At 44.4% G+C, this 25580-nt stretch overlaps 1 protein-coding gene across 5 annotated transcripts in view; it reads left to right on the top strand.

The window, feature by feature from the left end:
- PCYT1B (phosphate cytidylyltransferase 1, choline, beta) overlaps positions 1-25580 on the top strand; it is a 125696-nt gene that overhangs the window by 12318 nt on the left and 87798 nt on the right. Inside the window, exon 1 of one of the 5 annotated variants that reach the window (XM_030306178.1) lies at positions 14726-14972. The exons of 3 other annotated variants lie outside the window; for them this stretch is intronic. In XM_030306178.1, the coding sequence (XP_030162038.1) occupies positions 14856-14972 (117 nt within the window). In that variant the 5' untranslated portion in view covers positions 14726-14855. Of the gene's footprint in view, positions 1-14725; positions 14973-25580 lie in introns of those variants that run through there. One more of the 5 variants, XM_030306182.1, reaches the window with a different exon arrangement.

The raw sequence follows: 25580 nt of genomic DNA, 5'->3' as shown, positions 1-25580 counted from the left end.
TTGACAACCAAAAATGTTTCCAGGCATGGTGACATGTCCTCTGTGGGGCAAAATCATCCTGGATTGAGAACTAATGAATTAATCATATACGTTCTTCTTACTCCCCATTCCTCTGGGGTCCCTCTAGGGTTTGTTGTTGTTGGTTTGTTTTTTTTTTTTAATTTTTAACTTTACAGAAAGAGAGAGAGAGGGGGTGGAGGAGAAGGGCAGAGGAAGAGAGAGGATCCCAAGCAGGCTGCACACTCAGCGCAGAGCCCGACTCAGGGGTCAATCTCACAACCCCAAGATCACGACCTGAACGGAAATCAAAAGTCAGATGCACAACCAAGTGAGCGACTCAGCCTCCGAGTTGGTTGTTTTAAACCCTTAGAACCAAACGTTTTATACCAGCGCCATCTACGCTTTTCCAGGGAATGGTTTGAAAAGAAATTGGCTGGATCAAAATTACTCGTCAAAGTGACAAGAAGAGCTCTTTCCATTTCTGAATTGAAGAGTAGCAAACAAAAAGAACAAAGGAAGGAGGTCTAAGAAAGGTATATATGTAAAACACTCAGCTAAACACTTATATTTAATCCCTATGAAACCCTCAGGGGCATAATTAGTCTTATTTTATTGGTGAGGAAACTGAGGTTTAGAGAAATTACATAATTTGCTCAAGAACACAGTTTGTAATTTGGTAGTGGAACTACAAGCCTGATGGCAAATTTGTTCCCATCTGCAGATTGCCTCAGTACGTGCACTTAAAGTGTTAGACATCTCATAAAGCAAGGTGACCAATTTTTATCTTTTTAAAAAGAAATACAGCTTTTGGGGTGCCTGGCTGCCTCAGTCAGTAGAGCATGTGACTCTAGATCTCAGGGCTGTGAGTTCCAACCCCACACTGGGCATGAAGTCTACTTTAAAAAAAGTAAAAAAAATTGTAAATACAGCTTTTATTATGAATAGTTTTTAACATATGCAGAATTAGACAAAACAGTATCTCCCCATTTGTGCTGTTCATGTACTTGTCGTGCAGCTTCAATAACAATCAGCCCAGTACTAATATTGTTTCATGCAGAGCTTCTCAACCTTGGCATTGACATTTTGGGCAGGTCGTTGTACACACACCAGACAAGGCGAAACTAAAGCTGAGTTCTGACTGACTTGACTGGTAAAAGTACATTGAGTCGCTTTGGGATTCAGAAAGTTTATTACTTACTTAGTGAAAGAGATGTACCATCGGTGCCAGCTTCCCGTGGTCCTTGTCCCCTACGCCAAGGACAGCAGGGCAACAAAAGAGGCCAGATGACCTCTAGACTCCTGCTGCTGAGGAGCCCATTGTAGATGGCAACTAACCGGTTTTCTACTCCGCAGGGCTGATGCGGAGGGGGACAGGGCCAGAAGCCCCATATCTCAGCAGAACTCAAGAGGCAGTTAGGAACTGCTTCCTGGGGGTCTCTCAGCGGGAGATAGGGACAAGTAGGAGGTGGCCTCCTAGCAGCTCCTAACAGGCCTCCCACCCCTCACGGTCTGCCTCTGCCGACTGACGGACACTCAGATGAGCCGCAGTTCAAGTCTTTGCCAGCGTTAGCCATGTGGACACATTCAATGTTGTCAGGCAGGGTGTCAGCGCAGACCCATTCCCCCACGTTGGAGGGCTGTTTCTGTGCATTGTAGGATGTTTAGCACTAAATGCCTGGAGCATCCCCCCCCCCCCCCCCAACACACACACACACACACACACACACACACACACACACGTGGTCAAGAAAAACATCTCCAGACATCACTAAATGTACACTGGGGGGACAAAGTTGCAGCCAGTTGAGAAGCTGTCGTCTACAGCCCTATCCACTCCCCACACCCACACAATATAATTCATCTGCAAATACTTCAGTGCATATTTCTAAAATAAAGTTTAAAAAAAACATAAACATGGGGCACCTGTGTGGCTCAGTCGGTTGGGCATCCAGCTTTGGCTCAGGTCATGATCCCATGGTCTGTGGGTTTGAGCCCCGCATCGGGCTCTGTGCTGATGGCTCAGAGACTGGACCCTGCTTCGGATTCTGTGTCTCCTTCTCTCTGTCCCCTCTCTCCACTCAGACTCTGTCTCTCTGTCTCAAAAAAGTAAATAAACATTAAAAAAAAATTAAAAACCCATAAACATGATATCAGTATCATACCTGAAACATTTACTATTAATCCTACTACAGCATCCAGAAACTGTCCAAATTTCTCATTGTCTCATGCATGTTGTAATTTTTTTTACAGTGTTTTGAATTGCGATCCTAGTAATACGGGGTTTACATTGCAATTGATGGCTGTGTCTTTTAGATCTTGTTTAATCCTTAGGTTTCTTGCAATTTTTTGGTTGCAGCAACTAAGTTTGTCCTATAGAGCTTCCTACAATCTGGATTTTGCTGATTGCATCCCTGTGGTGTTAATGTACTCCTTTATCCCTTCTTTATTTCCCATAAATTGGTCTTGGACCAAGAGGTGTGATCAAAACCAGGTTCTATTTACTTGGGAAACTACTTGATAGGTGGTGCGTGTGTCTCTCTCTGGAGTGTATGACATTGGCGGTTGTCTGTCTTTTTGTCATGCTGGCAGTTGTTGATGCCCCATGCCTAGATCCACTCATTCACGAGGGGTTTGAAAACGGGGAGAGTCTAATGCATTACCTTCTTCATTACCTCCATACTTTCATTACTCATTCTAAGACGATCTGCTTCTCCTTACTACTTGGTCACTCAGAAGTATGTTTGTATAGAAAAGGTAAGATAAATGCCTGATTCTTTCCCTCTGGCTTCCAGTTTTCAAAATAATGCCTGTGACCCCTTGCAGCTGCCGATGCAGACAACTGACGTCTTTGGTTTGTTCGGGACTCTGTTCTATAGTATTATGAACTGGTGGATTTAAACACAGTTGATGGATTTCGATACATTGCAGTTCTCATCCTTAACGATGCTTCAACTTTTCATCTTAGGCAGACAAGAGTGTTTCCAAGTTGACTCCTGAGTCCTTTGGACAAGTTCTGTCGTTTTTGAAAACGGGATAGTAAAACGCATACATTCACATCTGTATTTTTATCTTCAGTTTTGCTCTACAACAGTGTTGCTCAAAGTAAAGTCAAGTTGAGGGAATCTCTGGGCCTACTGATTAGAATCTCTGGGAGTGCGGCCTGGGAAAGCAGTTTAACAAACTCTCTGGGTGATTCTTATGCACATTAAAGTATGAGAACCTCTGCTCTAGAGAACTGACCTTAGAGCCTTGGGGTCACCTTTGTCACTTAAGATCTCTCGCCCTTCAGGAATTTCTTGGATGTCAACAGAGGGCACAATCAATCATCCTTGAGGGTTATTTCCTACATTTTTGAAATAACCTAAAGCCAATTGATAGTTTGATAGGTGAATGGTAATTCTGGAAATCTGGTTAATACCACTTTGGATAAAAAAAAAAAATACTGATCTGGTTATATAAAAACTCTTTGTCTTTTTAAGATTTTAAATAATCTCTGTACCCAACACGGGGCTCGAACTCACAACCCTGAGATCAAGAGTTGCATGCTCTACAGCCCCCAAAACTGATTTTCAGAAGTGGCGTTATAAAATTTCCGTGATGCAAATTCCGGAAGATTTATTCCAAAAACGTTCTGAGCAAGGGTAGTATTTTACATGCTAGGGCCTGCCATGGTTTAATGCTGATGGTTTTGTTTCTTTTGAATTCCTACACTTGAATGGTGTGGTGAGGTTCTCCAGGCTACTTTGAGGAAATAAAGGACTATCTTTCTTTCAAAGTGTGCTTATCTCATGCTTGCTTACTTACTTACCGAAGAGTATTTCTTCTGGTAGCCAGAGTGGGCTTCAGTGGAAGCACATTGACTGTCTACACTTACTGTCAAGCGCCATTAGGGAGTCATTCCACAGAGCCCCTCCCCTGGCACTGAAGTAGAGTAGGTGTTTCAAACGATCGCTTTTGGACACAGCGAAGGTTTTTACGTGGCCGCCTTCTTGGGATACATACATTAATAGGGTTTATTGTTTTCGATGCAAACAAAGCAGACATTCTTGGCAAAAAGTGAGTCCAATAGTTGAGCATCAAAACCTATATCTTAATAAAGTCTCTCATCATCTCTGCTTCACTTCATCTCTGTGGCTCTAAACCTTTTTTGTTGTTGTTCTGCGTTTTTAAAGTCTGTTTTTTTAATGTTCATTTATTTTTGAGAGAGACAGAGAGAGCACAAGCAGGGGATGGGGAGAGAGAGAAAGAGAGGGAGACACAGAATCTGAGGCAGGCTTCAGGCTCCGTCTGAGCTGTGAGCTGTCAGCACAGAGCCCGATGTGGGGCTCGAACCCGCAAACCACAAGATCATGACCTGAGGCCCAAGTCGGACACTTAACCGACAGAGCCACCCAGGCACCCCCATTCTGTATTTTTAAAAGTCCTGATGCTGCAACCCACCCCTGTGAGGCCAGAATCTCCCGGGTGTGGGGACCAGGTTTCTGTAGTTTTGAAAGCTCCCCAGCTGATTGTCATGTGCAACTGAGGCTGAGAACTTTGCGAAGTAAATCAGAGAGGATGAGAAACTTGATTAACACACGAAATGAGGCTCCTAAAGTGTCAGGCTCTCTTTTTTCAAGAGTAAGACAGCGGAGACAGGGCGCGCCTGGGTGGCTCAGTCGATTAAGCATTCGACTTTGCCTCGGGTCATGATCTCATGGATTTTTGAGTTCGAGTCCCGCATAGGGCTCTCTGCCATTGGTGCAGAGCCCACTTTGGATCCTCTGTCTCTCTCTCTCTCTCTCTCCAAAATAAATCTTAAAAAAAAGAATAAGATAGTGGGTATACTTGTAGGCTGTTGGAAAGATTATTTCTCACTGCCACCACCTGATGCTATTCAGACATTTACATTTCACCCACGGAGAAGATAACCTGGCGGGCGCACTTCTGTTTGTATTATGGAGGAAGAACCCGCCGGATGCTACTTTGGGGAAGATTTATTAGAGCATGTGGAGACATCATCGTGAATGAGTGTTTCCTGATGGCATCCTCCACTGGCACCTGCTGAATGAGTCAAATATGAGATTCATAGGGGCTTAAAAGGTTTTGCCTGGTTAGGTTGTATCGTTCAATGTCAAACTAAGTGAAAAGCTTTCAACATGAAGGCTAGCCAAGGAGAGCAAATTGAGCAGAGCGCGGGAAATGTTGAGCTACAGCCACGGCCCACGATGAACACAGGCTTTGAAGTCCGACAGACCTGAGTTTGAAACTCAGCTCGGCCACTGACCAGCTCTGTGACCTTGGGAAAATTACTTAACCTCTCTATGCACTGACTCTTACCTGCAAACCTGGCACAGTGCCTGTGCCTGACACGGAGCAGGGGTTTACAAATTACCATGTTTTAAAATTATAGGCAATGTATTGTTCAAATATCTGCATGTGAAATAGCCCGTCTGATTCATGCTCAGGAATGTGTGGTAGGCAGAATAATAGCCCCCCAAAGATGTCTACATTCTATTTCCCGGAACCTGGGAACCTGTAACTATGTCACTCGACATGGCAAAAGGGATTTCGCAGATGTGATTAAGTTAAAGATCTTGAGATGGCAGAGATTATCCTGGATTACCCGAATGCCTAATGGAATCGCAACGGTATTTTCAAGTCAAAGGGGCAGGCAAGAGAGTTAGAGAAGGTTGGCTATTGACGCAGAGGCTGGACTGATGCAGTGCTGGCTTGGGAGATGGAAGGCACAGGGCTGTGAGCCAAGGAATGCGGGCAGCTCCAGAAGATGGAAGAGGCAAGGAAACAGATTTTTCCCCTAGAGCCTCCAGAAGAAATGCAGTCTTGCTGATACATGGATTTTAGCCTGCTGAGTTCCGTCAAGACTTCTGACCTCCAGAACTAAGATAAGACATTTGTGTTGTTTCAAGCTACGACGTTTGTAGTACATTGTTACAAACAGCAACAGGAAACTACTACAGAAGATAAAACCAAATCTCTCTTTTTTTTAAGACCTTATTTTTAAGTAATCTCTCCATCCAACGTAGGGCTCTAACTCACAACTCCAAGATCGAGTCCTACGCTCCACCGACTGAGCCAGGCAGGTGCCCCCAAACCAAATCTCTCTTTGAGCATTCAAAGATGCTGGGTGCAGATTTTGCAAGATGAAGAGTTCACTCTTGGGTCCGTGCCATTCAAAATCAGTATAAAGTGCAAGGATTGTAATAACGGTCTACCTGTGAATGGAGTGCCCATGATCGTGGCACCAGGTGGCCTTGATCACTCACTTGCCAGTCAGGCACGTTTGGATCACGTTCACAAGGCCCCAGGCACAATCCTCAGGACACAGCAGTATTTGCTGCTGTACTGGGAAACCGCGTCTGGTGGCAATGAAAGAAGGAAGCAAACTGGTTTCAGCATATCAAGAGCCAAGAAAGACAACCCTTTAGGAGTATCAGAGGAAGCATAAATTTGGTCAAGACAATTTGATAATAGTATTGAAAAACATACACAAAAAGCCTTGACAATGCAAGTAGCCTGACTCAGCAATTCTACTTGTCGGAAAATTTATGGAAAAACTGCATTAGTATGCACGTCCTTCACCTGCATACAAAAAAAAAAAAAATCCTTCCATGGTTGCCATAATTACTTCTAGAATAACACTTGGGGAGACTGACGGGCGTATGGTAGTAAGTCCACTTACGCTCAGTAGGTAATTAAGACTGGCAGGTGTTTGTACTGACCACAGCTTGGTCTAGACTTGACCGTGTGTTAGATTAACCTTGGTGGTCCTTGAGCCACCTTTTCTACATTTGATCTTTTTCATGATACTCACCAAAATGGTGATTGTGACTAACACTTCCAATGCGAAGTCAGTGCCTACCCTTGAACATTTATCATAAACTATCATCCAATTTTGTGGCTCAAATTAAAACTTTTCTATGTGTAATTGAGCCATTAAGTGGTGAAAATTACCTGTACTTTTACTTATCCACTGACATTCAGATAATATATTTGACATGCAAAAGTTGTGAATCCAAATTGTGCTCAGATCCAAGGGAGGAGTCTTTATTCATTTTTTTTCCTGTTGTGTCTGTTTCAGCCATATGTCTGGACCCAAACCCCATCACGGAGAGACCAAAATTTACACAATATTCTTGAGTATGATGGCGGCTGCATTTGGAGTTTTGATTAAACTGCACTACATGTGTGATTATTACTTGTAAACAGATGATTAGATATTAATTAGACAATAAGTGATTGTAAAGCACTTAGAAAGTAAAAGTGTTTATAAATACCACCAAGTAATAGCAACAATAATTCTTTACTGACTACACAGCTGCTAATGTCAATAAGAATGATTTATTCCAGCTAGGGCAACTTTAATTTATTAAAAAAAGCCCTGCTATCCTATCTGTTTTGCTATAGCAAAACAAAATGTACTTTATTTATAACTGATTTGATCACCAGCATTTAGATAAACACATCTCATATAGATAAAAACAAATTACCTCTTTTAGGACCTTCTCAAACACAGCCACAGCCACTATGGCATGGCGTCTTTGAATGCTAAGAAATGGAGCTCCTGACTGGTCATTTCTGACTTATGTCTCATGTTTATTTCTTTTAAATGTAAGATGTAAGATGACATCTCATTGGTGGCATCTTCATTCATGCAGGAGGTTAGTCATGTTGGGTCTGTGCAATTGTTCCCCAGCACCTTAAAGCAGTGCTTAAACTTGGGGTGCCTGGGTGTCTCGGTTGAGTGTCCGACTCTTGATTTCCACTCAGGTCATGATCCCAGGGTCATGGGATTGAGCCCAGCGTTGGGGTTAGTGTGGAACCTGCTTAGGATTCTCTCTCCCCATCAGCTGCTGGGTGGCTCAGTTGGTTAAGTGTCTGACTTTGGCTCAGGTCATGATCTCACGTTTCGTGGGTTTGAGCCCACATCTGGCTCTATACTGACATCTCGGAACTTTGAACCTGCCTTGATTCTGTGTCTCCCTCTCTCTCTGCCCCTCCTCCACTCACACACACGCGCGCTCTCTCTCTCTCTCTCAAAAAAAAATAAATAAATAAACATTATAAAATTTTAAAACAGGATTCTCTCTCCCCATCTGCCCCTCTCCCCCACTCACAGACTCTCTCTCTAAAATGAAAAATTTAAAAATTTAAAATAAAAAAAAAAACAGTGCTTAGACTCAATAAATTTTGGTCAAACGAATGAGTGAAAGTTAATTCTTTTCTGATTATGACAGAAGCCCCAAAAGGAAGAAAGTCCCTGTTAAGGATAAAATAAAGCACCTTCATTCTATCTTCTTGATTTTGTTTTTCAAAAAGTAAGTTTTGAAGCTCTGACTACTTTTTATGTCTGACCATTATTTTTTCCCCCCTAATGGCCTTTATCGGCCTGGCTCTTGACCACTGGTGAATCTGGCAATGCCTCTGTGTTTATTTTTCTGTCATAATTAAATGCAAGCACCTACAATGAGTCCAGATCCATGGTTTTAGAGATAGGAAATGAAGTGAATGAATATAAGTGAAGAGTGCTTCATGTTACATGAATTCAATAGGAAAGCGGTGAAGGGGCTATTTTGGATGATGAAATATGCATGAGTCAGCTCAGCAGCATTGTTAACTAAGCAAATATAACTACATCAAAAAGGGAGATAGTGTAGTGTAGTGGAAAACAGAGTTGAACTTTGATTCAAGAGACCTGGATTCAGGTGATAGTTTGTCCCCCTTACTGTGTGACCCTACTCAAGTCACTTAACCTCTCTGATTCTGTTTGCTCATTTGAAAATTTTCAGTATGAAAACTTGTCTATCTCAGAGTGCTATTATGATATAATTTAATGTGGAAAAGCACCAAGTGAGGGGTGAAATGCTTTACAATGGAAAACATTTTTATTACCACAATTTTCCCGAAGTAGGTGAAAAGGATTTATATGTGGGTTTCATTACTTAGTATGGTTGAATTTTTTGCTCGACTAGGTCAGGTTTCAGGCCCAAACCATAAGCCACATGTGGAAAACTGAGTAAGGGGCTCCAAATAGAGCCATGAATGTAACAAAATTCCATAGAAGGTCATAATGGTTTCCGGGAAACACTAAATTCTGTCCACTTTATGTTGCTCTTTCAATCTCCTTTCTTTAATAAGCTCCTTGCTTGGTAGATCTGAGGCAATGAGAAAAAATGAATGAGAAAGAAAAAGGGAAGGTGGAAGAAACAGTGAAGTCACGACTGATGGTAAGGAGGAGGGATTTCAGAGGAAGGAGGATTCTTTTTTTTTTTAATTTTTTTGTTAATGTTTATTTTTTAAGGAGAGAGAGACACAGAGTGTGAGTAGGGGAGGGGCAGAGAGAGAGGGAGACACAAAATCCGAAGCAGGCTCCAGGCTCTGAGCCATCAGCACAGAGCCTGATGCGGGGCTTGAACCCACAAACCGTGAGATCACGACCTGGGCCGAAGTCGGATGTTTGACTGAGCCACCCAGGCGCCCCTGGAAGGGGGTTTTACATACGGCATTCTTCATAAATAGTAAGAGCAGTATAATATATGGAGGGACATACAGACTGTAGCTAAATAATTTAAAATTACCACTACGGTTGAGCTAACATTTTTATACAATGGACATAAAATTTTCTAAAAGGAGGACTAAAGATTGGAAAATAAAAAAGGTAAAGAAAAGGCGTTTTGAAAGAAGAAGACTCTTAAGTGTAAGGCCTACTTCAAAAACACAGGCGAACAGACATTTCCATATGGTGTTATGGCTCATTTTTATCCATATGAGTATATAAAAGACATTTTGCCATAAGAAACAGATATTAACTTTACGATGGGGCGCTGAAAGAGTCTTAGTTGGAGATGTCCCGGGAGCAGGTCCTGAGACAAAGATTCAAGTTCCAGCAGTTTGTTTGGGAAGTGAGCCCAGGAAACAGCGGCAGCAGTGTGGGCAAGCAAGACGAGGGAATAAAGCCGGGCGATGGCGGGAGCACTGTCAAGCCAGCCACACCATGGCAAGTGGAACTGAATCCCACTGGGGACCTCTGTCCATGGGGAGCATGCGATTTGGAGTCATCCCACTTGAGGGCCGAGCCCACGGGGGTGTTTAGACTTTCGCTCCTGTCAGTCACTGCTTGAGAGCTCTTAGGGATTTGGGCTGTTAATTTCCCAGCCCCTCAGCTCTGCCTCCCCGGGGCTGCTGTTGGGGGGTCTCCCATGGCCAGAGCAAGCCCTCACACAGAGATGCAGTTGAGAGCAGGTGGCAGCGGGCCGGCCGTTGTCCACCACAGTGAGGCCTGGGGGGATCGGGCTCACACGGGCTCCTGCTCTAAAGAGATAATTTTAGTTCTTCCCTGCAGATCTTTGGGAATGGACTTTCAACAATATGATGTTGTTCAAGGGCATACCGCTTGTAGGAAGAATAATGTCATTTTGTAGGTCTCTTCTAAGCTGAAGTCTGTACAGGTTGGTCTCCTCGTCTGCCGAGGGGGGGGGGGCCCTGTTGCTATCTGCTCAGCTGTTGTGGGACTTACAAGTAGCCCAGGATAAGTACCCAGCACAGTGCTAGGAATGTAAGAGGTACTCAATAAATGGGAGAGATAACGACGGCTGTGCATGTGAGCGGCAGCGCCGATGTGCCGAGCTCTCACCGAAGCCGTGCCCTGCTCGCGCAGGGTACAGGACTCAGGACCCCTGGCCCCAAATGCTCCCTGGAGATTTTCTGGACAGCCTGCCTCCAACACGATGGCTCTACTTATCCTAACTGGAGAGAGGACTCTCCCAGCTTGTCCCTCGCTTTTAGCTTTCTTGTTTCCTTTCACTGAGTCCCTGCCTCTTTGTGTATGTTCATGTGCCAACGTCTGTCTGCCTCACCCTGACCCCGTACCCAGCCCTTCATACCGTTGGGGAGGAGGGGTGATGTTCATTCTTTTCCTGACTAAAAGGGTAATAGATGTTCATCTTTTACATACTTGTTATAGATACAAAGATACAAAAAAGAAAGCAAATATCGCCCCTGATCCCACAGCTTAAAGATGTCACTTTTCACATCTTGGTTACTTCCCTGTGGGACTTTTCTCTAGGCATGTACATATCTTTTGGTATCTTATTTTGTGGTCTGCTTTTTTTGGTGATGTAATGTTAACATGTCGCCGTAGCATTAGAATGGCTTCAAAAACATGACCGCTAACGCATGTATAACACTATATGAATGTATTTTGTTTTAACCATTACTCCTATTGCTGTAACTTCTATTTTTTTTTTGCCTGTTATAAGTAATTCTGCATTAAGAGTCTTTGTACATAATTATTTGTGTGCTTCTCTGATTATTTCTTTGGCGATAGGTTCCCAGGAGGAATTCCTAGGTCAAAGGGCATGCATGTTCTAAAGGCTGTTAGCATGTACTGACAAATGTCCTCCATGGAGTTTTTAACAATGTTAACACAGGTATAGACTTGTGTAACCATTACCATATCAGGATAGGGAACAATTCTATCAACCCCATAACTTACCTTCTGCTATCCCTTTACAGTCATCCCCTTCCCCTCTGCTAACCCCTAGAGGGTTACGGAACATTTAATTCCATACTGTGGAATTAACTGGTCATTCTCAGCTAATCACCTTAACAGCATGTGGAAGCCCCCACGTTAAAATTACTCCCACAAGGACCCTGCTGGACACCAGGACTCTGCTAAATAGGCAGGTGAGCAGATGAGCCTTCCATCTAGAATTCCCTTCTAGAAAGGGAATTCGAGGACCAATTAGGAACCAAGCTGGCAAGTGGCCCAGAACCTAGTGGGGGTTAAGGGGGGGTTAAGTGCTTTCCAATGGGACCGTGTGGCTCTAGACAGTGGTTCTCAAACTTTACCAAGTGGCAGAACCTGCAGATTTCACCGAAAACACAGATTCCTCGTCGCCACCGCCACCGTCTGATTCAGTAATCTGTGGCGGGGAAGGAAGAATTTCTGACAAGTTCCCAGTGCTGCTGTTGTGGCTCCTTTGGGGACCACATTTGGGAACTGCCACTGTAAGGTAAAGAAAATATTGAGAGGAGATGAACAATATCACTCCCATATCACCCAGCACAGGGGGAAAGGACCTCTTAAGTGTATTGTAGGGTTTGGCTCTTCCAGGCTTGTTAGAGATAAACTTGCAGCTTGAGGTGTTTTGTGTTTCCAGGAGGGCAGACAGGGCAGGAAGGAAAGGCTAGGAAGTGGGTGGGAGGACCCCTTTTCAGATGACCCAGTGTCACTGGAATTCCTGCATTACTGGAGCTCTCTTAAGCATAGGTAATAATGGGGATGTCAGATGATGCCATTCTCATTTAAAGCGCCAGGATGTGTAACTGAAAATCTATGCTGCAGAATCCATTTTCTTTTTTTTAAGGCTAGCTCTCTTGATTTGAGGGGCAATGAAAATAATGCCCCTATATGAATATGCCACATTCTAATTTACAAAGTGCTTTCACATAATATTTATTTGGTCTCCCAAATTCTGTGAGGGAAGCAGGACAGTGTTTTTATCCCACCCTTTTTTAAATTTAAATTTTAGTTAACATGCAGTGCAATATTGGTTTCAGGAGTAGAATTCAGTGATTCATCACTTACATACAACACTCAGTGCTCATCACAAGTGCCCGCCTGAATGCCCATCACCCATCTAGCCCATCCCCCACCTCCCTCCCTCTGTCAACCCAGTTTTTTCTCTGTCGTTGAGTCTCTTATGATTTGTTTCCCTCTCTTCTCTCCCCCCCAACTCCCATATGTTCATCTGTTTTGTTTCTTAAATTCCACATACGAGTTAAGTCATATGGTATTTGTCTTTCTCTGACTTATTTCGCTTAACATAATACATTCTAGCTCCATCTATGTCATTGCAAATGACAAGATTTCATTCTTTTTAATGGGTGAATAATATTCCATTTTGTGTTTGTATGTGTGTGTGTGTATACACTTCTTTATCCATTCATCAGTCGATGGACATTTGGGCTCTTTCCATAGTTTGGCTATTGTTGATAATGCTGCCATGCACATCGGGGTGCATGTACCCCTTCGAACCTGTATTTTTGTATCTTTTGGATAAATACCTAGTAGTGCCATTGCTGGATCATAGGGTAGTTCTATTTTTAGTTTTTTGAGGAAGCTCCACACTCTTCTCCAGAGTGACTGTACCAGTTTGCATTCCCATCAACAGTGCAAGAGGGTTCCCCTTTCTCCCATCCTTTGGACTATTGGTTCTCGAAGTATGGTCCTTGGACCTGCAGCATTAATATCACCTGGGAACTTGTTAGAAATGCAATTGCTGGCCTGACACCAGACGTACGGAATCAGGTCTTGAGGGGCCAATAATTTGCATTTTTAAGAGTTCCCAGATGATGCTGATGTTGGTACTGCTGGTGCTGGACCACACTCGGACGAAAAACACTGCTATAGATTAAGATGAAAGATCTAGAAGCCCAGGGACTTGTCTTATGAGGACTCCTACCTAGGTGCTTTTTCTACTACTACACCTGCTACATCCCAGCTCCCACCCCCATCCCCCGCAAATCTTTCCAATCCTTGCAACTCTGCTTATGAGTTTGAGGCCCTCGGCAATTACTCTCAATTGCAATTTAAATGGGACTAATAATAGGATCGACTTTGGGTTCTAACGAAGATTAAACAAAATCTGGGTAAAGCACTGTGCCTGTGCTTTAGAAATGGTAGCAACTGCCATGATTTTTATTAATGTTACTATAAGTGTGATATTTCACCAGAACGAATACCTTTGTAAGTTCTTTGAGTGTGTGTCTTTCGAACGCCCCTCTTACAATGGGGGATATTCATGGATGATTTAGACATTAAGGCACATCATCACTAACACCCCAACTGGAATGTTTGTGTGACTGGCATGAGCATTTGGCTGAGAGCAGGGTGCTTAGGAAATGGGACCCAGGACTGGTAAAATAGGAACAGAGGAATAAGAGACCAGTGTATGGAACAAGACTTCATTGAGGAAACTCAGAATAGCCGGGGAGAGGGGAGAAGTGGTTGACGGAGGAAGCAACTGGGAGGCGGGTTGTCAGACAATCTACCTCCTTCAAAATTCCTCTCAGGGCAGCCCCAGGGGCAGGATCTGGAGCTACACCAGGCCTGGGGGTGGGGGTGGGGGGTGCTGCCAGTGCTCTTGTCGCCGTCAAGGGGATGAACACTCAGGTGCCCACAGTAAGTGTCCTGAGGGGCTCTCTGAGACCAGCTGGCAATCGTGGGCACAGGGAGTTTGGGCCCAAATGTTGCTTTGTCTTCAGGGTGACTGCTATTTAGCAAAATTCTGACTATAGCACATCAAACACTCATGCCAGGGACACGGTCCTTTTTTTAATGGAGGTCTGCTACGTCCTTCCTCGAGGAGTCCCGGACCCCTCAGGAAGCGGTTTTATCCTATCTGGCTAGTGCGGCGCGGGTCCCTCGCCCCGCACGGACAGAGACCTTTGCAACTGAATCAAGCGGAAGAAACAAAAGCAGCAAGTTCGGGCCCCGTGGGCACGGCCGGCCAGCCAATGGGGCCCCGCCGCTCCCCGGCGGAGTGGTACTATGATGACAGTAGCCAACCAGCGCGCTCCATGCAAATGAGGTACTGTATCCCGCACCCGCCGCACCAGTGCCGTCTGGTTGTTATAGTGATAAACTGAGGCCTTGCCTTTTGGCTTCTTGGGGAAGGAAACGGGAGGGGGTGTGTGGGGGGGTAACCTCTTCACTTCCCCCAGGGAAGACAGAAAGAAGGGGCGAAGAAGGGGGATGGGTGAAGAAGAGAAAAATACGTGACAAAGAAAACATTCTCTGCCTGGGAGGAGACTCACAGAGGGTGTAGAGCTGGAGGGAGCATTCACTGGCCATGCCAGTACTTACCACTGATGCTGAGTCAGAAACAGGTATCCCAAAATCCCTTTCCAATGAGCCTCCCTCAGAAACCATGGAGGAAATAGAGCACACATGCCCACAGCCTCGACTGGTAAGTAAAGACAAAGGATGCAAATGTTATGCTTGGCTATGGCACAAAAGAGTTCCTTCTGCGCCTGCAGCCAGCGAGGAAAACGATGCTTGGAGGATTTTCATGTAAATGAGAATGGAGCTACCGCCTAATCCTTCTCAGCTGTTTATACTTAGCTTCTATACCGGGCGCTGCTCTCAGCTTACAAAGCATTATTGTATTGGCTGGGTAGGAAACGGGCTGTTTGGGCTATGCTGTTTTTCTGCCTTGGGAGGAGGGGATGGCCTTTTTCCTTTGAGGTGTCTTCTCGTCCGAAGATAAAAATCCCACAGTGCGTTTTAAAATGGTATTCGCTTCGCAGAGCTTGGGACGAGTCCGTTGTTAAGTTATAAATTCTAGCTGAGGAACGATTCGGTCCCCAACTCATTTTGGTGCCTAATGCCAATTTTGGAAAAATGAAAACGATATGGAAGCAAAACTTCCCCATTCGTTTGAACGTTTCAAAATAAATAAGTAAAAGGGTCCCTCCGTGATGCATTTAGAAGCAAGGTGCATTTTAAATGAATCCTAAGCATTTCCAGAGTGTGCTGGGAGGGTTTGTCTTCAGATAGTAGAAACCTGGGGAAGCTGCATTTACTACTTAGAAACGGGTTGCATGCCTTTAATAATGAAAGTGTGGAGACGGGGGCGCTCGGAGCTTCCTTCCATCTCAGTGACTGGTATCCCAAATTTCATGAGTTGTTTCTGCCCTTGTGCATGATTATTTTAGCAGGTGTGGAAGATGGTTGTCAACCACCTGAGCTTAGTATATCCTCAAGGAATCAAAAACACCAAATGGGTGGTGGGTTTTCAGTGTCCTGACGTCCTGTGAAAGTTGGAAAGACCTCTCTTCCAACTCTCAAGTTCAAGTGACAGACTAGTTAGAACAATCCTTTTTGTAGTCGTTTCCCCCGAGTTAAAAGGTGCAATATTTTGATTGGCCCAGGAGTTTGACCCTGGGAAGAGGTTTTTAAGAAAGTATTTTGTGATGTAGCATTTTCTGTGAACTCTGTAAATGAAGGCTCACAGATTCCAAGCCCATCATGGAACTGCTTTTTCTTCATAAGGGTTACAAGGGTTCAAAGGCAGGCTTAGAACAACTCCCAAAAACATGAAAACACAAGAAATTATATTAGAGTGCTGTGGGCTTTCGTTCACTGTGTTTCTGTTTTATAAAATATATTTTTCTTAGGGCAGTTTAATATTAATGTGTCCCGCATTTGAGCCACTTTCTGAGTGGCATACGTGACGTAGGGCCTATGTTCTCGTGGGATATAAACCATTCCAATAAGTTTCTTACCGCAGGATTCCTCTGAACCACTAAAGAACTCCTGATTGAGCGATGAAAAAACAACACAAATGACCACTTAAAGCCTGTAACAAAGATGGTGCGAAGATGGTGCAGGGGAGAGAGAGGCAGCATCAAATTCCAGTTTGTATCATTTGACTCTCCTGCTCACTTCTTTTCCTTCCCTTTTTGCCTTTGAACTCTTCTGCCCCTTCGTTGATTCTGAGAGGGTGGGCAGAGGAAGTCAAGGGAAGGAAGAAAGTTGAAGTACTTTGCACTGTCACTTGTGACGTCTCATCCCGGAGGTGGCTCTAAAGAGTCCTGCAAAGCCGGCAAGGTTACACCTGCACCTCTGTGCTGTTTTAGAAATAAGGAAATGGATGCTCAGAGAGGGTGAGTGACTTTCCCAGAGTCAGACTGCTTCGAAGGAGTTGAACTGGGATTTGAAGATCCCAAGTGGAAGATCTTTCCTGTACAACACACCCTGGAGTGAGATACATTCCCTTCCCATCTTTTTGCCAGTTCTAGCCTAAAGTAAGTGCGGGTGTGTATACAGAAGCTGAACTGGTAAAGTAATGGCTTCGGTCTACCTCTGATTAAAACACACACACACACAAAACTTTACAGGGGGCGCCTGGGTGGCTCAGTCGGTTGAGCGTCTGACTCTCGGGTTCAGCTCAGATCATGATCTCACTTGTCGTGGGTTCCGGCCCCACGTTGGGCTCTAGGCTGACAGTGCAGAGCCTGCTTGGGTCTCTCTCTCCTTCTCTCTCTGTCCCTCCCCCACTTGTGCTGTCTCTGTATCTCTCAAAATAAGTGAATGACCTTAAAAAGAATTAAAAAAGCTTTCCAAGTTGTCTACCATTGTCATGGGCTACTGAAAATTTGGTCGGTTTAAATCAGGGCTGCAGCCAATTTATAATCCACTACTCAGGTTTTAGAAATCCCTTTTCTCAGCAAACTTTGATCACTGTAGGGGTATATTCTAAGTTTGGATTTACACTTGAGGGCCGGACTTTCCCTTGCTAGTGATTTTACTTGAATAGCTAGGCTCATGTTAACCACTTAATAACAAAGATTGTTGAAGAGAGAGTGGCGAGGAAAAATGTCAAATAGCATTTCTTTTTATGGTTTTTAGTAGTTTCTGTTGATCCTTAGCTTTGCTAATATCCTCACATTTCAAATTGCATAAATTCTTTGTTATGCCCAGCACCCACGCATAATGATCAAAATCGCACATGGGTCACTGGCGCCACAACCGTCAGCAAGGTATGACTGCTGAGTTCCAAAGTTACTTAAAGTTCATGAAAAACTTAAGAGATTCCCCTCCAGAGGACAGGATCCTTCTCCCACTTATTTTCAAACGTGAATTCATACAGTTTAGAGGAAACAGGACTCAGTAACAAAACATCATCTTAAAGTAGCGGGCGCCGGGGTGTCTCAGTCAATTGAGTGCCCGAATCTTGATTTCAGCTCAGGTCATGATCTCGTGGTGATCGTGAGATTGAGCCCCGACGTGCTCAGCGCTGAGCGAGGAGCCTGCTTGGGATTCTCTCCCTTTCTCCCTCTCCCTCCTCCTCCCTCCCTCTCCCTCTGTCTCTCTCGCCTGATCACACATTCTGTCTCTCTCTCTCTCTCTCTAAAACAACAACAAAAAATTTTTAAAGTAGCAATTAGCAAAGTAGTTCTCTTTTTATTAGCTGAGGCACACATTGGCTCCCCAAACTCACTCTGACTTTACCTAGGGATATGGAAAAGGAAATTTCTGGGTAAATAAAGGGCCATAAAGCTTTACTGCAAGACCTGGAGTGTGCACTTAGGTTGCTGAATGCCATTGTCTGTAAGTAAAAATTTTATTTAAATCTCAGCAGTTGTGTCAAATGCCCTTTTGTAATGAACTGTGCTCTCTTTTTAGTGTGGCACTTGGAAAGCTGTGCGCAGTATTCCTGTGTCTATGTGCGTTTGCCTATATATTTTCCGCGAAGCTTCTCTTGTGATCCTGCTGAACTCAGCCCGCGTTGATTGAGTACCTACTACATGTTGAGCTCTGAGCCCTCAAGCAGTTTGTGATCTGGGGATTCTAGAAGAGACTGGCACATAAACAGATAGTTTACCTACAGGATGATAAGGGCACTGTGTGCTAAGAGGTGTGTTATCAGGTGCATTGGGGGCAGAAAGGAGTGTGGTGACCTCTCCACGAGTCAGTTTCCTGGGGAACGTGGAGTAGAAGCCAGTCTTGTCATCGCTGTAACTCTGGCCTCTAATACAGAGCCTGGCATAGCCCTTTAAGGAAATGAGGCGTGAAGCTGGCGCACATAAATAAACGGGCCTTAAAACAATCTTTATTTTATATCCTTGTAACTAGCAAATTGATAAGGATATTGAGGGTGCAGTGCGGTCATGTTCAAGGGGAAATTTTTCTGAAAGGAATATTTATAGTTTTTCCACCTGCCTTCTTTTTCGTTGAAAAAATATATAAGAAAGGAGAGGAGTAAATAGAATTAAGTAACGCTGATTAAATTAGAAAAGAAATGACAAAATTACCTAGGTTTTCTGATCAAGCTTCTATCTTGGGATGTAATCGTATTACCCCTACTACTTTACCATGGTGCTCAGGTTTGGGGTGTGTCTGACAACTCTTCTTTCCATCGTTACAACGTTTATTCTTTTTTTTATTTTAAATTTTTTTTTCAACGTTTATTTATTTTTGGGACAGAGAGAGACAGAGCATGAACGGGCGAGGGGCAGAGAGAGAGGGAGACACAGAATCGGAAACAGGCTCTAGGCTCTGAGCCATCAGCTCAGAGCCCGACGCGGGGCTCGAACTCACGGACCGCGAGATCGTGTCCTGGCTGAAGTCGGACGCTCAACCGACTGCGCCACCCAGGCGCCCCAGTTACAGCGTTTATTCTTGATCCTTCACTTGTTGTCCCTTCTTTGCTATTTTCTTGCTTCAACATGATGCAAGGTGACTCATAAGCTTGGCTGTCAAGGAGAGAAACTGAGTGGTCAGGGGTGGTGTGGATGTACTAGCCCTCCTCCAAGACCCAATTCCTGAGGGGTGAGTACCCCTTGTGGGCAAGGACAGTGCCTTCATATCTCCCCAGCTCTCAGACTGTGCCTAGACAAATCCTCCAGGTCCAGCAAGTACCCCATGAACCCTTTCGAATAAGGCCCAGCCCTCCCCCCCCCCCCCCCCCCCCCCCGCCCAAAGCTGTCTGCTTAAGGATTTGGTTGACGACCTTGGTCAAGTTCTTCTAGGAGTGCCTTGTACTGTCAGAAGGAAGTTGTAATTCTAGCCTGCAATAGTCACTTCCATGAAGATGGGTGTACCACGAACCAACTGAAAAGGTCTTGGAAATAAAAAAAAAAGGGGGCTCGTTCGATACGCCACATTAGCAGGAGTTCATTTCGGGCTTGACTTCAAAGCGGAGCAGTGCCAAGAGACTGCTGTCTTGAAGAAGGTGCATTATGTCAATTGGGAGGTAGGATGCTCACCCGCTAATGATCAAAAAGATGACTGGACTTCCAGAGACATTGGTGGCTTCCTTTAGTAGTATCACCATCTATTTAACCCCTCAGAGCAGCATATATTTTAAAAGGGAGATACTTAATGTTCTGTGTTGGTGAAAGTAAATATGAGTTTCCTTGGGCATTTACTGTGGTCAGCTGGAATCATGCCCAAGGTTATTATCAGACATTTTCCTGTTGGTTTCAGTCCGAATGCAGCTTCCATTTCTTGCAGATCGATACTAGCCAGGTGTATTGTTGAACATGGAACCAGTGAATCAGTTTCCTCCATTCTCTTAAGTTGGTTCTTGTGCCAGCCCCCCATTTGCCTAATGCTGAAGTCCTTATGGAAGAAATAAATCTCAGTTGGTAAGAAGATGGGTAGGTTCTTTGTTTCATTTTGGTGTTTGAGCGTGTAGAAATGAGAAGGCTGTGTGTGTCTTCACCCAGGCAGTGAGGAGGATTTAAAGCTGATTCAGTGATGCAGGGCTTTAGAAGGTAACAGAGAAAACTCAGTCCCCTGTCAGCCGGTTCCAGTTAGCCAGCCCGAGAGCAAGTTCTCTGTGCAGTAATGCACCAGGTGCTGTGGGGAGGAGTAAGAGAAGTAATTCACAGCCCCTACCCTTGAATATCATGTCCACTTAACAGGAGACCGTAGTTTGGGATGTGGAAGCATGCCAGGATGCTGAAATTCCTTGTGAGAGAGTTTTTTTTTTTCTTTTTGGTACATTTGACATTAATATATTGGACTTTACGTACCTTATAAGCTGCCTTTTATCCACTGAGCAGAAGTGCTTCCCAACAAGGGAGACTCCATTGACAAGATCTCCAAGTTAAGACAGGTCCCTGCCTCTGAGGAAAACATGCAACTTGATGATCCCAAAACATTTTCGGACACGGAGAGGACCAGTCTACTTTTGAGGGGATCTTAAGTCCCCAGTGTAAGCGGCAGACTCCAGCCTCTAGACCAGTGCTGTCCGGTAGAAATACAATTTAAAATGTTCTAGTAGCCAGGGTTTAAAAAGTTGAAAAAGGTGAAGTTAATCTTACTATGTTCTGTTTAGCCTGATATATCCAAAATATGATCATTTCAACATTAATCAATATCAAAATAATGAGTGGGGTATTTTATATTCTTTTCTTGATAGTAAGTCTGAGATCCAGTGTGTATATTATATTGGAACACATCAAAATTCAGACTAGCCACTTTCAAGTGCTCGGTAGCCATATGTGGCTGTAGAGGGAGCTTAGACACCTGCACAGGCCTGTAGAGAGAGAGAGAGAGAGCTCTGCAAAGCCGCAATGATAAATACATGTCATGTTGCATAGCACGCACACACACACACACACACACACACACGTATATTTACTCAAAGCTAAGAAACTATTTCATACTTTGCACTTGTAATATTTTCTTTGCTACCCTATCCTCTTTTGGTTTGGAGACCATTGTAGTGATGTAGATGAGAATTATTAAGTTTGAAGTTACGGATGGGGCAGTGGAGAAGGAGAGAACTGCATGAATATGGGAGACATTAAGGAGGTAAGCATCCCAGGATTTGATAACTGAGTCTGAGGGTTGGCCAGTATCAAGGAAGATTCAGTTTTCTGGCTTCCTCGAGTGTGTACCATCACTGACGTGAGAGTATTAGGGGACAGTAGGTTGTGAGAGTTGCATTGGGGATAGCATGCAGACTTCCATTTGGAGGTGTCTACTTAATGTTTGGTTTTGGAACTCGGGAGAGAGTTCTGAGCTGGAGATGTAGATGTGGGAGAGGTCAGTGTGGAAGAGATGGAAGTGAAATTGATCGGAATGAAATGGAGTCAGACAGTTTCTGGACCAAGAACATGGTAATTGAAATGGAAATGGTTAGCTAGCAAGAGCGCCTCAGGATAATCCTACTACAAGTAATTCGAGAAGATAACTGACCCTGGGCCATACTATCAGGTTCTTAGAAGGGGAGAAATAGAAGAGCTGTAATTAAAGCTATTAGAAGGCTCCTTATAGCTGCCTATATCTATGTGAAATCTGGTTAAATTAACCTACTCTATCCCAGAATCTTTCCAGAATCGAGCCCTGAGGGACACCATGTATTATTTTTTTAAGCTTATTTATTTATTTTGAGAGGGAGGCCAGAGAAAGGAGAGAGAGAGAATCCCAAACAGGCCCTGCATTTTCAGCTTGGACCCCAATGCGGGGCTCGAACCCATGAACCTTGAGATCACGACCTGAGCTGAAAGCGAGTCAGACCCTTAACCAACTGAGCCAGCCAGGCACCCCCTGAGAGACACCATTCAAAGAGCCAGTAGAGGTGGATCATGAAAAGAAGACAGAGAGGTACTTCTCAAATATCTGGGAGATCAGGGGGCCAATGGCAGGGTACGTTCTGTGGTGGGAATGTCCAGTAGAACCAAATGCAGCAGACAGATCAAACGGGATAATGAAGCAAAGGCTCCTTTGGATTTAGAAAGAAAAGGTCACTGGTGATGTTTCAGTGATGTCATGGGAGCAGAGGCCAGATGGCAGTGAGTTGAGGAGCTTTTAGAAGGTGGGGAAGTAGAAGGTTGCCTGAGAAGATAAGCAGATAGAATGTGTAGGATCCAAAGGTGGATGAATCAGGATTTAGGGTTGAGAGAGGCCAGCTTTTTTCTCTTCTTCCTTTTTCATCTCATTCTTCCCAACATCTGTCCAGTGTGCCAAGGCTTTTGGTTGGCTCATTCTTTGAAGCTGGTAGTAACTCACACTTACATGCAAATGGCAAAGAGCCAGTGAGAGAAGGTGAAAGCGATAGGGGAAAATTGAGGGGGGAATGAGTCTTGGGACTCATGTGGAGACCCATGTGGAGACACTGGGCTCTAGTGAACAAGTGGAAGAATTGGTTTCAACTAGAAGAGACATTTCTTTCACTGGCAAGCTGGCAAGGATGTTTTGGGTAAGAAGTTTTAAAGGGGGAGGGCATTGAATGTTGAAAGCCTCTCTATCTGATGGGCTCGGATTTCTCTCTAAGGTGGAGGTGAAGTTAGTGGCTTGGTTCTAGCAGGTGCAGAAGTGTAAATATGGGATAGCCTGAGAAGTTGGGTCCAACCCCAGAGTATTCCTCTCCAGAGGCCTCCAGGCTAGGGTGGGAATAGGGAAGGGTGGAAAGGCTGAGCGGTTCCTGATGAGACAGGGTTCCAAGGAGAGAAAATGGATCTGTCCCATTATGGCCTCTGGGGCTCCACACCAACCCCCAGGATCCAGAAAAGTGTAGATTTGGAGCTTCCAGGGGAAGTGGGCTGGCCCACCGCAGAAGGGCGGGGCCTGGCAAGACAAGAATGCCACAGCCTAGTCTCTGCTCATTGGAGCCCACAGTTTGCTTCCAACGTCAGTTTTACCAGTGAACTACTCTGTGGGCTTAAGCAAATCACTTCTCGTCTCTGGACCCCAGTTCTGTCACTCATGACGGATTGGATAGATGATCTTTGCCAGCCCCAAGATTGTGATTCCGGCTTCCCTCACCACGGAGCATGCTCCACCCCAGTGTGTTCTGTTTGATCTCTTGCTTCTCTCGAAAAGCAGGGCTACCCCACTCCTCCCCTCCTTTTGGTTTTATCCATTTGGGGTAAAAACAGGTTGAATGATCTTATGGCAGGACACATTGGCTAAATACGAATAACAAACGCTGGCAAAAGACTCTGGAACTTTACATTAGTAAAAGAAACAAACCTGTTGTCTTCCAACTTTATTCCTCAGATGCTTCTTCAGAAAGGTTGAGTGTATTCTAAATCATATGTTGAACATTCTAGTCATTGTCCAAAGAAACCTAGCTTGAATCTCTTCTTAATGTGAATGATGACCCCCTAATTGAGCTATCTCCTAACACTAAAGTTCGCAATACTGGGTTTTCTTTGAGGCAAGGCAGTATGGCATTGAGCTGTAGGGGCCTTGTCTAGCTGAAGCCAGCCACATCAGCTCACTGCTTCAGGTTAAAGTCCAACAGTGTGTCAGGCCATAGTCTTGGAGCTCTGGACTCTTTTGCTCATACCCACACAAAGAAAGCTTCTTGGTGCCTCTTGATGGGAAAAAAATGTAGAAAAAGGTTTATTCCGTCTGAAAACTGGGGGTGGGATGAAAAGGAGAAAACAAGGAAGGTAGGAACAGACCCAAGTCGTTGCAAGCTAGGCCTATTTTCTTCCAATAATCTCCCAGGTAACAGCCTCTACCTTGCTAGGATCTGATTACCCGTTGCTGGCCTCAGACCATAGCATTATTGTTTTAACATTCCTACCTTCCTCTTTATCCCAGCAGGAGACAGGTTGTATGGGAGGCTGGGGAAGCTGACCTTGCTTGGGGATAAAGAGACAGTTTAACACTCAACAGTCTTGAAGGCACACTTGAAACACAGTGATTAGAAAGTAAAGCAGCAAGCCCTGTTAGTGTGCACCTGTGTAATAATGGGCAGGGCCACACGAGGCCAACCCACGGAGCTGGATTCATTTTCATATAATCTCCTCACTTCCACCAAAGCGTGTGACTTGATGTTTTTGTTTTCCACTTCGTAATTCACGCACGTTGAACCTGACATAAGTGTAACAGGGAGCTGACGGCGATTTAAGCTGGCATTTAAGAAGAATAGCAACAATAATAATAGGTTAATAGAAGCCCCGTGAATGATGTGTACAGCCTGTTGCCAACCAAATGATGCTGGAAGCCTATTCCTGGTACCTGCCGGCTTCTGGGCTTCATGTCTAGTGCCTGATTTTGACGGTAGGCACAGTCACATGACACGAAATCCTGTTGTACCTCCAAATTGTTCAGTTACGCGGGAATTGTTCTATACTGGGCTTAAGACTAGTGGTCTCATTCATTGCCCTCTGTGGGCAAATGGGGGACTGGTGCACCCTGTGTTGGGCACTGTTGCTGGTGCCCTATGTGTGTGACCTCGTTTAACCAGGCTGCAGGCCTGTAAGATAAGGATCGCTATTCCCTGTGTTAGAAATAAGGAGACCAAGAGTTAAGTAATTCCCCAAAGATCAAGCACACTGATAAAGCTGGGATTTAAAGTTAGGTTTGTCTGACTTGTAAAGCCCCATGTTGCCACTACACACAGTCCCCCAGCATCAGTGAGCAGAGAATCACCTGCTCAGGCTTCCAGGGGAGTTGGAAGCAAGGTGTTTGTGCATGCACTTTGAAAAATGCTGTATTTAGCTCTCCCGTGTCACATTGTCCGCCTTTGGGACCAGGAATGGAAACAATTTCGATGTCTAGGCTCTTGGTAGTAAATTTAGAAACTCAAAGTAAAGATTTTTGACCCGGCGTACCTACTCCTAGGAAACTTGTACATATGGCCACAAAAGATGAGTAATAGGATGTTCTTAGCAGCATTATTCGTAATAACTCCAACTGGAAACTACCCAGATCCCCGGCAGAAGGAGAATGGATAAATAAATTGTTGTATTTTCACACAATGAAATGCTACCTGGCAATGGAGCATGAAGAGTCTACAACTACCTGCAAAAATATGGATAAATCTCACAAGCATAATATCGAATGAAAAGAAGCCAGTAACAAAAGAATATGCATTACAGGATTCCATTTCTATTAAATATTTTAAAAATAGGCAAGCCAATCTGTAAGGTTAGAAGTCAGGATAGCAGAAGGAGCACAGGACGGATGCTGGCAGTGGTAGTTTACTTGATCTGGGTGCTGCTGCGTATGTTCATTCTGTGCACGTCCAGAGTTCCACACTTAGGATCTCTGCACATTGCCGTACATGTATTGTTCTTTAATACAAAGTTGAAAGGTGCTGTGA

Source organism: Lynx canadensis, chromosome X (assembly GCF_007474595.2).
Source record: "Lynx canadensis isolate LIC74 chromosome X, mLynCan4.pri.v2, whole genome shotgun sequence".
Classification (NCBI taxonomy): domain Eukaryota; kingdom Metazoa; phylum Chordata; class Mammalia; order Carnivora; family Felidae; genus Lynx; species Lynx canadensis.
This window is presented reverse-complemented; position numbering and strand designations above follow the sequence as displayed.